Source organism: Vulpes vulpes, chromosome 9 (assembly GCF_048418805.1).
Source record: "Vulpes vulpes isolate BD-2025 chromosome 9, VulVul3, whole genome shotgun sequence".
NCBI classification, from domain to species: Eukaryota; Metazoa; Chordata; class Mammalia; order Carnivora; family Canidae; genus Vulpes; species Vulpes vulpes.
Genome location: NC_132788.1, coordinates 7,243,107 through 7,258,942, shown reverse-complemented (window position 1 = coordinate 7,258,942; position 15,836 = coordinate 7,243,107). Strand labels below are relative to the sequence as shown.

The window sequence follows — 15,836 nt, the reverse complement described above, 5'->3', positions numbered from 1 at the left end:
ATATACTTTTTAGATACCCATGGAGCTTTTGGGGAGGCCGTGGGTGGTCCGGCTGAAGTTCTGCACCACACCCAGGGTGGGCACAGATGCCAGGAGCATACAGGTGGTGTTTCAAGTCTCAGACACCTGAGAGAACAGAGAGCAAGAAGAAGAAACAAGGCAAAGTTTAACAACATGAGCTTTTCTGGAAAGACTAGAGCTACTGAGGGTTTGGATTGAAACTGCGTTAAAAGTGCTTCTTTCACAAGCCCTGACGAGTGCTGTCTCCCCACCAGGCGTCGGAGCCCAAGAGTGAGCTGACTCTGTGCAGTGCTGACTGCCTGGGCTTCAGTCTCTCAAGCCAGGGTCACAGGCACTAAAATGCAGATCCCTGGGCCTACCCATGACCCCCTGAAACAGAGTGCTGGAGGCATCTGCATTTTCCAAGTAACCTGGGTGAGTCTTTTTGCACACTGAAGTTTGAGAATCTTTCTTCCAGTGGTTGAGTGTGTGTGTGTGTGTGTGTGTGTGTGTGTGAGAGAGAGAGAGAGAGAGAGACAGAGAGAGACAGAGACAGAGAGAGACAGAGAAAGAGAGAGGGCTGTGGGGAGGGAGAGAGGGAAAGAGAGAAATTTCCTCTTTCTTTCCCTCTCTGAGGGTGGGGCTACTTTGGAGTTCAGGAAAGCAGTCGGTTCTGTAAGCTTTGCTCTGTGTGTGTGTGTGTGTGTATGTGTGTGTGTGCGCGCGCTGATGTGTGGGGGGCGGGCACGGTGTCCCAGGAGGACAGAGTTTGCATTGATGAAAACCCTTCCCAGCCCTTTGATAGCTCTTTCCCGCCGCTCTGAAGTTAACTAGCTCAGTCGTCGGTGCACCCTGCTCTCCAGCTGCGCACCCTCACAGGCCAGGATGGCATTCTGTCTGGCCCTACGCATGGCCCTGCTGCTCCTCCCCGGGGTCCTGGCCCCCGCAGTGCTCACAGGTAAGGGTGCTCCCTTGACTCTGCTGCCACCAGCTGCCCAGGGCCAAGAAGCACCTTGGGCCACATTCTCCATTGCCTACTGGGCAGAGGCCCTTCATAGGAGATGGGGCAGCTGTTTGGGGTGATTCTGTGGAGGGCTCCTATGGATAGGCTGCCAGGAGCCGAGTCGTCCTGGGAATTGCTAGCCACGGGGACGATGGCCCGTGAAGCAGGGGGGTGATTTACGGAGCAAGGCCAGGGACATTAGCTGCCTGGGGGATGTGGGGATTACCCCAGCATGCTAGAATCTGAAGGTTTCAGACCTGGGAGTCAGGAGCAGGCATCAGGCACAAGGCAAGCGGCTGAAGGACCAGAGGCCCCAGGCTCCTAGGCAGAAACTACAGAGCTCTGTTGTTTTACTTTTCAACCCTGCAAGCCCTTCTCTGCTGGCTTTATGAAATGTCCTTCCAGAGTGAGGACTCAGGTACTATTCCAAGCCCATGAGAAATTCCAGAAAGAGCAAGGGCCTGAGACTCCTTGGCAAAATCATGATGAGGACACTGGACTTAGCCTCAGTACTGAGGATGAAATGGCTGGGTCGGGGGTCTGGTGAGAAGGAAAGTCCCAATAGGCTTGGGGTGGCAGGCTCCCTGGACCTGGGGCATGGTACTAGGGCCCTCTGCTGGTAGGGGCTGGCCCCATCCAGCTTCAAAGCTCAAGAGAGAAATAGCACAGACAGGTCCTGAATGGTCTTCGCCCTGGAAGAAAGCAATCTCTGTTGGCCATGAGGAGAGCCAAAATAGAAATATTTCAGGGCCCCTGTGTGTAAGGCGGTGGGTGGGAGGGGGTCCTGGGCCGGAGAAAGGTGTGGGTAGAAGACTCTGGGAGACCTTCTCTGCAGCATAGGCTTTGGGGGAATGTCTGTGGATCTATCAGGGTGGCAAGTGGATGCCAGCTACCTGAGCATGGCGCTGGGGAGAGTTGCTGGGGGGTGTGAGGCCTAGTGGGACAGCCACACACTCAGGCACACACACCAGGGAGAAATGGGTGATGGTGAGTTGCTTGTGGGCATGCAGGCCCCTCTAGATGCCCTAGGAAGAAGCCTGGCTTTGCTTCTGGCTGTGTTTACCAGCTGTTTCTCAGCTTCTCTGTACATCTCATCTGTATCACGGTGGTAACTGCAGTCAGTAGCTCTGCCTCCCTTGCAGGGGACCATAGGACTACCAAATTCAAACATAAGAGCTTTCAGGATGGGCCAGGCCTCCTGTAGCACCCAGTAAATGTTGGGGACATGACTAAATGTCCCCAGCCCCTCCTCTGGGTACAGGGTGGTCTTGGGGCAAAAACACCTCCTCATGTAGGCTGGGAAGGTGCCCAGCCTCCCTTTATATGGGAGATGAACCAGTTGGGCTAGATGGGCTGGTGTGATGCCCCAGGAACTGGGAGAGTGACCTGAATGTAGGGTGGCATCTTCTATGGACTAGACCTTGGGACTGTGGTCCTTGTAAATCCTCCACACCCACCCAACCCCTGCCCAGTGGTCAAAGTGGGTAGAGGTGAAGGTGCTGGCGCCTGCCTGCCCAGGTTCTGGGGCCGCCTGGGGAGCTCCTGTCCAGTTTCTTATTCCCTGAGGTAGCCAGCTCTCCCTGCCTAGGATACTGGCCAGAAGCCCTGGATCAGGCTGTGCATACACAGGCTGGGTGGGTGGGCTTTGTCTGCTGCCACAGGAATGTTTGGGGACGTGTTTGGCACCTCTAGGACCTCACCTGGCCTCACCTCCCTCCACGTGTCCTACCAAGAACAGGCAGGCCAACTCCACCCTGGAGTCTTTGGGGTTTTGGCTGGCTGTTGTTCTTCCTGCCGTTCTGTGAGGGAGGATGTTTGGGAGGTTCTCAGCTACCCCACTCTGGGCTAGAAGCTCTGAACAGGTGTGTACAAGGCCTAGCAGGCCCCCTGCCCTTTGCTTGGTGGGCTGGGGTCCTGCAGTAGGCACGCAGGGAAGGAGTGGCTCTGTGGCTGAGGTCCAGGTTCAGCCTCCTGGCCTCCCTGTCGGTTGTCTGTGGCTGCAGCTAGTGGGGCAGGGGGAGCAGGCCAGGTTGAGCAGGCGGGAGGCCAGGGCAGCGATGAAAAGGCCCTTCATGGCTGGCACAAAGGCTGTCTGTGAGCTTGGGTGCCTGGCCTCATGGCCCTGTGGTCAGAGCGAGTGTTAAACAAACCTATTTACCGAAAGGCAGGGCGGCTGGAGGCGGTGGGACCAGGGAAGAACCCACTGTGCCCGGGCTTGTGGCAGGGTCACGAGGCACCCCCCTTCTCCTGGTTTCCTTGGTCAGAGTCACAGGACGTTGCTAACCCTGGTCTATCACAGGTCCCCCTTGGTCCCACCCATCTCTCTGTTCTCACTTAATATCCCATTGGGGCTCACAGCTCACCTTCCATACCTGGGACTCTCTCCTCCATGACTTTGCTTGTGTTGGTCCCTCTGCCTGGCTTTGTTTCCCTCATCTCCACTCTTTAGATGGGCCCTCCTGCCGGCAAACTCCCTGACAGCTGCTTCTGTTTAGGGCTCTCCAAGATACAATGGGGCGGGGGGTGGGGTGGGAAGGTGGGTTATTGCCTTTCAACTTTGTTTTCTCCTTTTATTATAGCAAATTGAGAAAATACAGACATGTAGATGAGGATAAGAAAAGGCTCTGGCCTCTTCCTGGCACCTGTACCTCCTTTACGAGAAGGCTGGTGGCTGAGTCCAGGCTGCAGTTCTGAGCCTACTCAGATGCTGGCAGGCCTCTGGGCATGTCCCGTGATGGTCAGCTGCAACAGAGGTACAGCACACAGATCTACCTGGCTTGTATCCGGCCAGAGGGGCCCTGGGGCCAAGGCAGCAGCTGACGATGGCAATGCCAGCACAGTTACTACTTGTGTAGGCCAAGGAGAGGCACGGTCCAACTCCCATTTCACAGATTGGGAAGTGAAGTCAGGGAGTGGGGAGGGAAGTCAGTCACCCAGGGTCCCAGGGTGACGTTGCAACAGAGGCTTTGGACCCTGCCCTTTTGTTTTGGAAGCCCATGGGTTCAGCCCCTCAAGCTTTAGGAACTGGTTTGGTGTTGGAGGAGGGGTTGCAGTGGGTACACACGGTAGGGATAAGGTGGCCTGAGCCAGTGTGTTTGGCAGGGAGGACCCGGCTTCTGTGGGGAGCACCAGAATAAGGGTGGGTCATCGGTCTCCCAGAAGGGGAGTAGGCCTGAGTGCGCCCCAACTGCCCTGGTCAGAGGGCCTCTCTCCCCAAGATGGCTCTTGGGCTCTGGCAACAGGCAGAAGGAGATGCTTACCTGGGCCCTGCTAGCTCCAGGTAGCTGATTCCCCCAAATACTACCTAGGTTGGCTGGGCCTGGTACCCAGGAGCCCTGAGGTAGCCTTCCTGCAATGGGTATAAGAGGAGCAAGTGGGAGCCAATGGTTTGTCCATTTACCTGGGAAGACAGGCAGTCTATGAGCCCCAGACCTCAGAGCCTAGTAGTGGGCATACTCAGACTTGTTCTCTGGCTCAGCTTCTAGGAGCCTGAGGCAAGCATGTCTGGGGCCCGGCACTTTCCATAGCAGCCACAGGGCTTGTAGACCCCCCCCCCGCCCCCCCCCCCCCCCCCCGCCGGCAGTGACAACGGGGGCCTGACAGGGTTACTCCCTCACCTTCATGGGGTGGTCTTCATAGTTGGTAGGGGGTCAAGGCAGCCTCTAGACACCAGCATTTTGGTTCAGCCTCAGGCCCTGCCAGTGAGAAGCTTCCCTCACACTGTATCCCAGGGACCTTTTGCCCCTGGGAGATCTGCTTTGCCAGGGTGTTTCCTGAAAAGGGATGTCAGCTCAGGTAACCCTTGAGGAACAGAACAGCGGTCCCTGCCTGCAAGCTGAGCCTAGACCGGGTCTAGCCCAGGCCTGAGAGAGGCTGCAGGGGCAGGGCCTGGGGAGACCTGTACAGTATGATTGTAAAGAGCTTTTAAATTTACATCAAAGTTTCAAGAATAACCCAGTGAACTCCAGTAGATTCTTAGATTCACTTTTGCCATATTTGCTTTTCTTCCTGTCTCTCATCTACCCAGTTGACTTTTCTGAATGTGGACCATTCGAGAGTAAGTTGTAGACATCAAGCCTTTTTGGCCCTAAATGCTTCTAAGAACAAGGATGTTTTCTTACATAACCAGTCAGTTATCCAAATGAGGACACAGACATCGATACAGCACTGTTCTCTAAGTATATTCATTCTTCCCCAGTAAACCCCGTAGGACCCCTCATCCAGGAATACATGCTGCATTCAACCTCCTTGGTCTCTAATCTGGAAAAGCTCTTCAGCCTTTCTTTGTCTTTCATGACCTGGATGTTTTTGAAAGCATGGTTATTTTAAGACTGACCCTGAATTTGGCTGTTTCCTCGTGATTTGCCCCAGGTGGGCACTGTTAGCAGCAAAGACCCAAAGGCACCTCTGTGTCTTCCCAGAGAGCAGCCTTTCTCTGCAAGCCAGTGAGTCTGAAAGCAGCTTGGCTGGCCTGTCTGTACCAGAGGGAGCTCTCAGGGGTGAAGCCTCTGGAGGAAAAGGTGCCTCGGGGACCTGTAGGCAGGCTGGCTGGGGCTGCATGAACTACACAACTTCCCTGATGGTTTCTTGGGAAGTGTTTCCTGCTACTTCACTGTCCAGGGGGTTTGGAGTCCCAGCAGCACTCCTCACAAAGGCACCTTGGTTTCCTCAACTCTGAGGCAGGGATACAACAGTTCCTAGACACCGAGCAGCTGGAGTAAAAGAGATGATGTCTGTCATGGCGCCTGCTGAACCCATTCTAGGGACTGCGTGGGGGCTCAGCGTCTCTGGATCACAACTGAGATTAGGCACTGGCCAGTCCTGACCCTGCTAAAACCAATGTTCAGGGCTGGGGTGGGGAGCCCAGAGACTGCCTGCCATTCTGGTCTTGAACTTAAACTGGGTGGCTGGGGCCTCCTGTCTGGGAAGGATAGATGGGTCCAGGGTTGGGGTAGTGCTGTGGGACTCCTTGGACCAGGATCCTTGAGTGTGTGAGTGTGTGTGTGTGTGTGAAATTGGCATGGGCTGGCATGGCGGAGGTGGGGATATGGGGCTGCAGTTGTCACACAGGCCTCTCAGTCTCAACCTCCCCGTTCCCTGGAGCCCCCGGGTGCTCTAAACCTTGCTAACTCCCAACCCAGGAGCAGAGAAAGGCCTCTGCAGAGAATGCTGCACAGGGACTGATGTGCTGACTGAGCCCCAGCTTGTGTGGGGGCAGGGGGCGCATCGGCCCTTTCCTGGGGCTTCCCTTTCACTGACCACAGACACCCCTGCCCATCCCTCTGGCCCTGTTCTGTCTGGAAGCAGCAATGTCCTGGCCTTGCAGTTTCTTAGGATACAGAGTCACCTTGGGGTTTAAGCCTCAGAACACGGGGTATGTGTGGGCACTGGGCCCCATGTCCTGTGGGCTGTGTGGCTCTGCCCAGGTTAGGGCAAAGGCGAGGAAGCAGAGGAGGAGTCTGCCTCTCTTCCCCACTTCCTGGGGCTCTGGGTAGGCAGGGACCCTGGTTCCTGTGGGGGGAGAGTCGTCTCACCCCCTTCTGGCCTCTCCAGGGTCTTCTGGTCTCCAGACCTGTGTCTGCCTTGCAGGGGGAGGGTCCCTCACAAGTGTCAGTCATGTCACCCAGGCCTACGGAGCCCGGCAGTTCAGAGGAGGGATCCAGGTGGAGGCCCTGCGCCCGCCCACGGTCCTGAAGCTGTGCGGCCGCGGCTCGGGGTCTTCCCAGCTGTTTTCTAGGAGAATCTGTTGGTCCCCGTCTCCCTCCCTCGGCCTCCCGTCCGTCCGTCTTCACCGGCTCGGGCTCGGGAGCAGTCTGGCTGCTGAAGTAGGGGCTGAAACGGGAGGCCGCTGCGGTCTGACCCCAGGGGCGGGGCCACGGCCCGGTCGGCCCTGCCGCCTGCCCCCAGCGCCCGTCCTTGGCCTTGCAGCCGAGGGCCCGCAGGAGCCCGCGCCCACCCTGTGGAACGAGCCCGCCGAGCTGCCGTCGGGAGAGGACCCCGTGGAGAGCACCAGCCCCGCGCGGGAGCCCGCGGCCACCGGGCCCCCGGCCCCCACCGCCACGCCGAGCCCCGAGGACAGCACCGCGCGGGAGCGTCTGGACCAGGGCGGCGGTACCTGCGGGAGGGGGCCCGGATGGGGGTGGGGTTACGGGGGGGCAGAGCCTGGGGGGCGGCGCGGAGCCTTGGGCGCGGAGCCTTGGGGGGGCAGGCCGGGGCGGAGGGGTTGGGGGGCGCGGAGCCTGGGGGGGGCGGGCCGGGGCGGAGGGGGCCGGGGGGGCGCGGAGCCTTGGGGGGGCGGAGGGGTTGGGGGGCGCGGAGCCTGGGGGGGGCGGGCCGGGGCGGAGGGGGCCGGGGGGGCGCGGAGCCTTGGGCGCGGAGCCTTGGGGGGGGCAGGCCGGGGCGGAGGGGTTGGGGGGCGCGGAGCCTTGGGGGGGCGGAGGGGTTGGGGGGCGCGGAGCCTTGGGGGGGCGGCGGGGGCCGGGGGGGCGCGGAGCCTTGGGGGGGCGGGGGCGTTGGGGGGCGCGGAGCCTTGGGGGGGGCGGGCCGGGGCGGAGGGGTTGGGGGGCGCGGAGCCTTGGGGGGGCGGAGGGGGCCGGGGGGGCGCGGAGCCTTGGGGGGGCGGGGGCGTTGGGGGGCGCGGAGCCTGGGGGGGCGGCGGGACAGGAGGGCGCGGAGCCTGGGGGGGCGGCGGGGGCGGGGGTTGCGGAGCCGCGGGGCTGAGCCGCCGTCCGTCCTCCGCAGGCTCGCTGGGGCCCGGCGCCATCGCCGCCATCGTCATCGCCGCCCTGCTGGCCACCTGCGTGGTGCTGGCGCTCGTGGTCGTCGCGCTGAGAAAGTTTTCCGCCTCCTGAAGCGAATAAAGGGGCGGCGCCTCGGCCGCGGCGCGACTGGCTGCACCCCGGGGGCGCCCCGTGTCAGTGTGTCCGCGCGTGCGTGTGTGGCCAGCGGGGCGGGCGACTCCCACCCGTGCGCGCGGGGTCCCCGCTCGGCTGCCCGCGGCCCAGGCTTCGCCGCCCCCGCCCCCGCCCCCGCAGTGCCCGAGCGCCCGGGGCCGCCCGCTGGGCTGGGCCGCGGACCGCGGACCGCGGACCGCAGGAGGGGTGCAGGGCGCTGGGGTATTTGGGGGGCGCGGCCGCCGTCTGACTTGGTCAGCCAAGCCCCATGTGCCAGCTCGGAGCGCCAGGCCCGTCCCTCCAGCGCCCCCAGGAACCCCCCCCCGCCCCGCCCCGCCCCGCCCCGCCCCGGAGCCCCAGAGCCCCGGAGCCCCAGGAGCAGCCCCACCGCCGCCCCGCCGCCGCCGTCCCAGGCAGCCTCCCTCCAACCCCCGCTTGCCCCTGGCTCTCCTTTCTTGGTCACGTCCTTTATTTCACACGCTCCCTGGGAAGCCTCGCTTTTATAATTGAGATTTAAAATAGTGGCTGAGCTGCCCGGCACGGCACAACAGGGAAGAAGCCAGAACTACATCTCTTTGCAGTGGAAAAGAAGACTAGAGGCGGGACTGTCTGCGCCCCAGTGATGGTTTGATCCCTTGGGTCTAGGTGTGGGTGCTGGTGGAGGGAAGCTGTTCCTCCTCCTCTGATTTCACTGCTGTTTCTAGGGACTCTTTTGGCCTCCTTAGCTTCCTTGAGCTCCTGATCACTTCTGCTCCAGCTAAGACCAGTTTTCTCCTCCTGGATACTCCAGATGGGCACTGACCCAAAACACAGGAGGGTTAGAAGTTTCCACTTATGAAGGACTGTTCTAAAACTGACCAGTTCTCACAAAACTGTTTAAATTACTTCATTCCACGTAACCTCTGGTAACCAAAGCCCTAGTTAGAGCAGCTGATCCAAATCAGCATGCTGTTTACCAGCTTCAAAAACCTTAACTGGACAAGGGCCAGGACCAGTGGTCACCCCTCCCCTTTGTCCCAGGGTCCCCCACCCCCAAGAGCAGCATAGGGCCAGGAATGGCCCCTCTCCCCCAGTCCCCTCTCCTCAGAGACTTAAGTGTGGGTACTCCCCCTGGGGGTGTAGCACAGACGCCCTATGAGCATCAGTCAGTCAGTCAGCCGCTCCCTGATGAACCAGAGTGTTGCACACGTATGCACCTTCCAGAAATCCATCCAATTCTCCAAGGGTCTCAGGTCTCAAGAATGCCAAAAGCCATGTTGTGGCCTGTGAGAAGATGCTACAAAGTTCCACTTGATCTAAATCCTGGGCTAATGAAGGGCCTGTTCTGGCATGGAGGAAAGTGTGTCCTGGCAGAAAGAGTGTGGTCTCAGGCAGGCAGGGTTGGGAAGGGTCTGATTCCAGACGTCTACACTCCAGGACAGAGTTGGGGGTCGGGGGTAAGGAATCCATGAAGGTAGCTTGGGCTGGGGGAGGAACCGCATTTGGGTAACTTGCTGGCACCAAAAGTGGGAAGAAGTGCCCAAGGTAGGAAGTGACTGGCCAGGTAGGAAGCCCCAGCCCCATGCCTGTTGTTAGATCTCCTGTGGGATCACCACCCACTGATTTTTCTGATAGTCCTACTATGGTCTTCCAAAGCTGCGTTCTCACTTCCACTCCAACTCCTTCAAATAGCATCTTGTTTCTGGAATCCTTCTATAAGTAGAGGCCCAAATCTTTTTCCAACCTGAGGTCCTAACCCTGGCTGCTTTTTCCTGTCTTGGAAGTCACCTCAATCCCCTCCTTTAGGACATGCCTCCTCCACTGGCCTTGAAAGGAGTTCCTCTTTCCCTGCCCAGAACCAAACACCTCATTCCTGTGTGCAGCAGAGCAATAAAGAGCAGACCTTCACCTCCGTTATTTTATACATGATGCTTCTTTTAATGCAGCCAAAAATGATATTTGCTTTTCTCGGAACCAAAACCGATACAGGATGCAGTGACCAATTCATTCCTCACAACACCTGGGCTCCTGAAGGGGCCAGAAGACACAAGTTACATCCAGCTTGTCAGGGAGCCAGAGGTGGCATGGGCCCTCGGCCAAGCTCTGGTAGGCCTGCCATGAAGCAGGGCCTGGCCGTGCAGCCAGAGGCTGGCAGAGGCTTGGGGAGGGAGAAGACAGAGGCGTTTGGTCTCTCAGTCCTTTGAATCGGAGACCAAGGGCTGCTCATCAAGCTCAGGCAAGGGCGATCCATCTGCACGCCTGGTGGATTCTAATGGCTTCCAGGGTAGAGAAGGACAAGTGCGGGGGGGTCATGACAATCCTTCCAGCCTGCCCTCGGCCAGGGACACTCTTCCAGTGCCTGGGAAGGCCCCTGGAGCATGCCGGTCCACTTCCACCCCCTCTCAGAGACAAGGGGGAGAGGTGGCAAATACTGTTTAAAATAGACTTTCTCGTTTATAAATGCAGCAGAGGAAAGACGTAGGCACCCTTTCTCCAGCTGGCAAGCGAGGGGGCCGAGACACAGGGGCACTCAGCGCGGCAGGGAGGGGGCGGGGGTGGCCCCTGCACAGGCACTTGCCTTCCCCCCGAGGCCTCCACCGTCCGTGGGGTTGGCCTGCCCGGCGCTGCTGCTGCTGCTGCTGCTGCTGCTGCTGCGGGCCGCCCGCATCCTCCCGCCAAGCTGGTGACCCGGGCCCGGGGTCACTGCCGATTTCGGCTGCCCAGCTTCCTGCGATCCTTGTTCTGGCTGCGCTGAGGGTCGTCCATCTTGTGGACTCGGAAACATTCCTTGAGATTCTGGGACCGGATCTTGGGATTCAAGATCTCCTCAGTCATGGAGCTGGGGAACCAGCCTCTCTCCTGGTCATGCAGACGCTCGCCAAAGATCCACCCTGTGTAGGGATGGGTCGGGGAGGGTCAGGCCGTGGGGGTGAGGGCTGAGGGCTCCCATCCCTGCTGGGATAGAGGAGAGGGAGATGCACGAGCCCGGCTGGCCCTTCCAGAGAGCACCTGCTCGGCGAACCGCCGCTGGACACGCTCAGATTGGGTTTTCCCCTCATAAGCTGGGAAAGCACTGCCCTGACACCCTCCTGGAGGAACCCGGTGTGTCCCAAATGTATGGACTTTGGAACCCATTCCTGAGCCCTCAGCAGCTGTCTGCTGCTCAGAGTGAAGCCAGGCCGCCCCCAAAGGGGAGAGGCATCCAAGCGGACCACGTGGTGTGTCAGTGCCACCGTCTTGTTGGGCAGCCTGCCTCTGAGCCTGGGCCTCGTGGTGGCTGCTTCTGCACATGGGGCTTTGACGACCCCACCTTCTCCCTCACACTGGCACAGGGTCCTGGGGGCGGGGAGGGGGTGGCACGAGTGGGGGTGCGCCCAGCCCCTGGCCTCACCATCTTCGGTCTTTTCCAGAATGTTCAGAATGTCGGCCAGCTCCAGTGTCAGCTCGTCCGGCTGCTGGGCCACATACGGGTGCACACACTGGACCTGGGGACAGTCTGAAGGGAGGGGGGAGGGAGGTGACACGTCCTCATCACCAGGTCACCCGTCCTGCTCCATCCGCAGCAGGCCCCGGACACACACACTCACCCCCCACCCCGGGGGCTGGCAGGGCAGGTGCGCCGACGCCTCACGTTCCCACAGCAACGGGAAAGGGTCTGCTCAAGGGACAGGAGGGTCTGGCTCCACAGAGAACAGGGTTAAAACGGGGGCTCTGGAGGAAAACAATATGCGGATAAAGGGAGGAGCAGTCCGGGAGGGGACCTCTTTCGGACTTCAGAAGGAACTTGTCAGGCCTGGGATGTGCTGCCGGGAGCCATTCTGGGGAATGGAGAGCACAGCAGGGCCAGCAGCTTCTCTGAGGCAGGTGGCTCGCCCCTTTATATCTTAGAAGCTCTTCAGACTGCTGGCAACCCCAGAGAGCACTGGTGTTTGCCTTTTGGGCCCACATTCCTCTTGGTCTCTTCGTGGTACCTGTCCCTTAAGACCCAGGGACTTGTTTCATCAGCCCTCCTCACGTTGGGAAGCCCGGTCACACCGGAGTCCTCCATCAGGGTTGGCGCACAGGCCCTCGGGCTGTGGGCTGGCTGGCTCGGAGGCGCTGCCCCATCAGGAGTGCGGAGCAGAGGCAGAGCCCCCCCCCCCATCGGCCGGCACCTGCCTCCTCCACCCCGAGGGCACTTACCCAGCAGCCGGGAAGTGAAGGAAACAAACTTGGTTCTCCGGTTGGGGGCCAGTGAGGTCATCCAACGCTTCATCTCACTCCTGGGACGTGGAGGAGGACAATCGCCGAAGCCACAGAGCAAACCACCCCTCACTTCCCTCCGGGCCTGGAGCCAGGCATCCCACAGACCGCAGCAGGACAGCTGGGGGTGCCCAGCATCCAGCGGAGAGGCACGGGGCGCCCTACTGAATGTCCCTGACACGCGTGCCACCCGAGGGCCCCCTGAAAGCCGCAGTCTCTCAGACACATTGGGCGGTGGGAACTGGTCCAAGTGGACCAACTGGGCCGAGGTGGGTGGGGTGACCTGTGAGCCCTGTGGGAACGGAGAGCCGAGCACCACCCGGGGCTCACAAAATCTCGGCTGTCCCTCCCCGAGCCCCGGGGCCGCGGGGCAGGCGGCCTGGCTGCTCAGGAGGGTGAGTGGCCGCCCCGGGCCGCCCAGGGTGTGGCGCAGTGGTCAGCGCGGCCCCGAGGGTTCTACATGTCATCAGGAAAGAGAGGCCCTCCTGGAGCCTGAGGCCCCGAGGGACACCCCGACTGGCGGCAGCCCCTGGCAGAAAGCCTCCCCTTGGGGCCTGGGCAGCCGGCGGGCCACCAGGCATGTCCTGAGCCCCGGAGCCTTGCTCCGCCTGGGAGGGAGACCCAGGGGCACGGCTGGCGGCGCGGGCACTCACTGAGAGGACGCCTTCAGCATGTAGGTGGCCTCCCGGTCGTCCGCGTTCTCCAGCAGCCGCAGGATGAACACGTTGGCCAGCGTCTGGCCCTGGTCCTCCAGCTCCTCCACCCGAAGGAGGCCCCTCGGGGCCGAGTCAAACACTTGGTACTTATCTCTGGGGACCCAGGGCGGCAGGGTGGGTGTGTTGGTCCCCAGGAGGCCCCAGGGAACCCCCACCCGCACCCCCGGTCCTGCTGGCCCTACTGTTCTGGCCACTCCTCACCTCATCCTGGAAGCCCCCCACCTGAACACCGGTCCCCCCACCCCCAGACTGCCGCCTGCCAGGGTGACCGGTGATGAGGGGCTGGCCCAAGCCCCAGCTCTCCCTGCCACAGGGCAGGGGACCAGCTGCTCACCCGGGGATCTGCCGGCAGATCACCAGCAGGTCATTGAAGAGGAAGAGGTAAATTTCCCGGAAGAGTTTCTTGGTCCGCAGGGTTCGGGAGGTCTTGGGGCCTGACATCTGCTGCAGCTCACCCTGCTTCAGCAGCCAGCGGGAGTGGGAGATGATGGGCACGGACTGGGGACGGAGGGGATGGGGTCAGAGCGGCTGTGCCCCTCCAGGCCTCCCGGGGCTCTGCCAGCCTCACTGGAGTCCTAACCTGAGGACTGGCATGGGGGCACTGCCCTGGGGTGGGGGGTAGAGCCGTCCTGGGTAAACGCAGGAAGAGCAGTGCATGTGTGTGCACACACGAGGGTGTGTGTCGCTGTGTATTTGTGCTGGGGGCAGCTGTGCATTTGTTGTATATGTGTTTGTGTGTGCTTCTATGTATATGTGCTTGTGTCTAAGTGTGTCTATGTGGACTCGTGTGTACACCTGAGTGTATGTGTGTGGGAGGGGGCACCCGTGTGACGGTTGTCATTCCCCACCAAGCTCAGCCCAGCAGGGCAGAATCAGAGCAGGAGCCAAGTTCACAGCAGAGAGGAGAGAACTGGGTGCCATGGGACAAGCAGGCCAGGTCTGCAGGTACCCACTGCAGGGCTCAGGGAGAGGCTCCTGGCACCCAGCAGCTGGACCAGCAGGTGGAGATGTGGGGGGAGCCCAGAAGCCCATATCTGCATCCTCAGCCAGGGCTCACTTCCTAAACACAGCAGGACCTCAGGGACCCCCATGTGCACTGTGTCCTCATGTGTCACCAGAAACTTGGGTCCAGGGGGCTCTTCGTGCTCACGAATACCTGAAGCTTTACATAAAGTTGGGGGAGGTCGGTAACTGCAGTCAGATTTTCAGTCCCCCTCCCCCCATTTAAGAATCCCTGGAATGGTCCCTGTCACGTGCTTCATGTCCACTAACTGCTCAAGGTCACACAGCCAAGAAACGAGAGCATGTCACTCCAGGGTCCTTGCACACCATCTCTCAGAAGATAAGCACAGGCCAAGGGGATGGCATGGTCACAGGGGGCAGGCAGGGTCAGCGAGAGGTGTCAAGAGAGACGTTAGTGAAGGTGACACTGCACTGAGACACAAGGGGGGCCAATCATTGGACTCGACCAGGGACAGATGCTCCAGGCCAGACCGGCTGGGGACACGGGGACGGGCACAGGCTCACCTTGATCTTAAACTCCATCTTCTTCTGAATGCTGATCATCTGTTCTGTGCGACTCATTTTCCTGACACCCTCGTTGCACGCTTTTACCACCTGGCATCAGAAGGGGGACACATGAAGCCAGGTGCAGCCAGCTGTTCGCGGGCCCTGCCTTTGTCCACTCTGGCCCCGGGGCGTGAGCAGACACTGCCTGCAGCCGAGCCTGGCTGGCCTGCTGTCGGTTATGGCTCGCGGTCCTCATTGAAATCATTAAAAAATTGCAGTAATTTTACATGAGGAGCCAGACCAGCTTAGAAACCACAACCCCTTTTTGCAAAGATTACAGGTGTATGTGCCGGTTTGTGAGGTCAAGCACCCGCAGGTCAGCCGTGAGGTGTGGGATAACTGGTGAGCTTTACCCTCTTCTTTTTATTTATGAACACTTGCTCAATTTTTTTTCTTTGTATTGAACGTCAATTACTTTTATCAATTAGGAAAAAAAAACCCCACCTTTGTATTTTATTTAGTTTTTCATGGGTTTTATTTTTACGTCATCTCTACACCCAACAGGGAGCTCGAACCCTGAGATCAAGCATCACATGCTCTACTGACTGAGCCAGCCAGGTGCCCCTAAAAATACACCCTTATTAATAAGAGAAGTAGGGACGCCTGGGTGGCTCAGCGGTTGAGCATCTGCCTTTGACTCAGGGCGTGATCCTGGGGTCCTGGGATCGAGTACCGCATCGGGCATCTTGTGGGGAGCCTGCTTCTCCCTCTGCCTGTGTGTCTGCCTCTCTCTGTGTCGCTCATGAATAAATAAGTAAAATCTTTAAAAAAAAAAAATAAGAGAAAGGTAAAGTACAAGAAACACAAGTATAGCTTTCATTAGAAGGGAAAGAAAGGGAGGTGACAGCAGAGGAGAACTTAGGCACCAGGCTCTCAGCACGGTTGCCGGCACGACTGAGCGGCCCCTGCACCTCGGCCTGAGCTGCCTTGGGGCCCCAGCAACACCGGGAGCCACACGGATGGATGGCACCCAGAAGGGACACGGACGCCATCGCTTCCAGCACCACCCTACCCTGCTGGCGACGCCCAGGAGGAACCGCTCCTCCAAGGGCGAGGACTGGACACGGCTTCTTCACCTGGGGTGGGAAAAGCAGGGCCAGTGAGTCCTTGGCAGACTGGAGGGGCGAGGCAGGGGGAGGAGGTGTGGGGCGGAGCTGTGTCAGGGCCCAGAGCCAGATCCAGCCCCCAGGTCCGTCCCAGGGCAGGAAGATGCTGGAAGCAGGCTGGGACAAGCGTGGGGCCTGAGGGCGCCAGACGCCTGCAGAGGGGGCAGCTGATGAGAGAGCCCGGCCGGTGGGTGGCAGTAGAGGTCACCTCGGCTGCTGCTGCCCTGGCTCAGCTGGGGCGCTGTCAGGCCACACCTCTTTTTTGGCTCTTTTTAGGTGAGTTTTTCTTTCTTTAATAATCTTTACGCCCAACGTGGGGCTCGAACTC

General features: G+C 59.9%; 2 protein-coding genes across 3 annotated transcripts in view; one reads left to right on the top strand and one right to left on the bottom strand.

Annotated features, from left to right (window-relative positions):
- The first annotated feature begins 275 nt into the window (after positions 1-275).
- SNORC (secondary ossification center associated regulator of chondrocyte maturation) lies at positions 276-7,987 on the top strand. Its single transcript, XM_072719156.1, has 4 exons — positions 276-435; positions 795-958; positions 6,932-7,114; positions 7,745-7,987. The coding sequence occupies exons 2-4, from the start codon at positions 886-888 to the stop codon at positions 7,852-7,854; spliced, it is 366 nt and encodes a 121-aa protein (XP_072575257.1). The 5' UTR covers positions 276-435; positions 795-885; the 3' UTR covers positions 7,855-7,987.
- Positions 7,988-9,789: 1,802 nt separating this feature from the next.
- The window catches only part of NGEF (neuronal guanine nucleotide exchange factor), a 102,616-nt gene continuing 96,569 nt past the window's right edge, over positions 9,790-15,836 (bottom strand). For both annotated transcript variants that reach the window (XM_072719149.1, XM_072719151.1), the window contains 6 exons: positions 14,361-14,450; positions 13,168-13,331; positions 12,771-12,926; positions 12,058-12,137; positions 11,267-11,371; positions 9,790-10,766 (listed from right to left, as the gene is read on the bottom strand). In XM_072719149.1, coding sequence (XP_072575250.1) covers positions 10,576-10,766; positions 11,267-11,371; positions 12,058-12,137; positions 12,771-12,926; positions 13,168-13,331; positions 14,361-14,450 — 786 coding nt within the window. In that variant the 3' untranslated portion in view covers positions 9,790-10,575. The remainder of the gene's footprint in view (positions 10,767-11,266; positions 11,372-12,057; positions 12,138-12,770; positions 12,927-13,167; positions 13,332-14,360; positions 14,451-15,836) is intronic.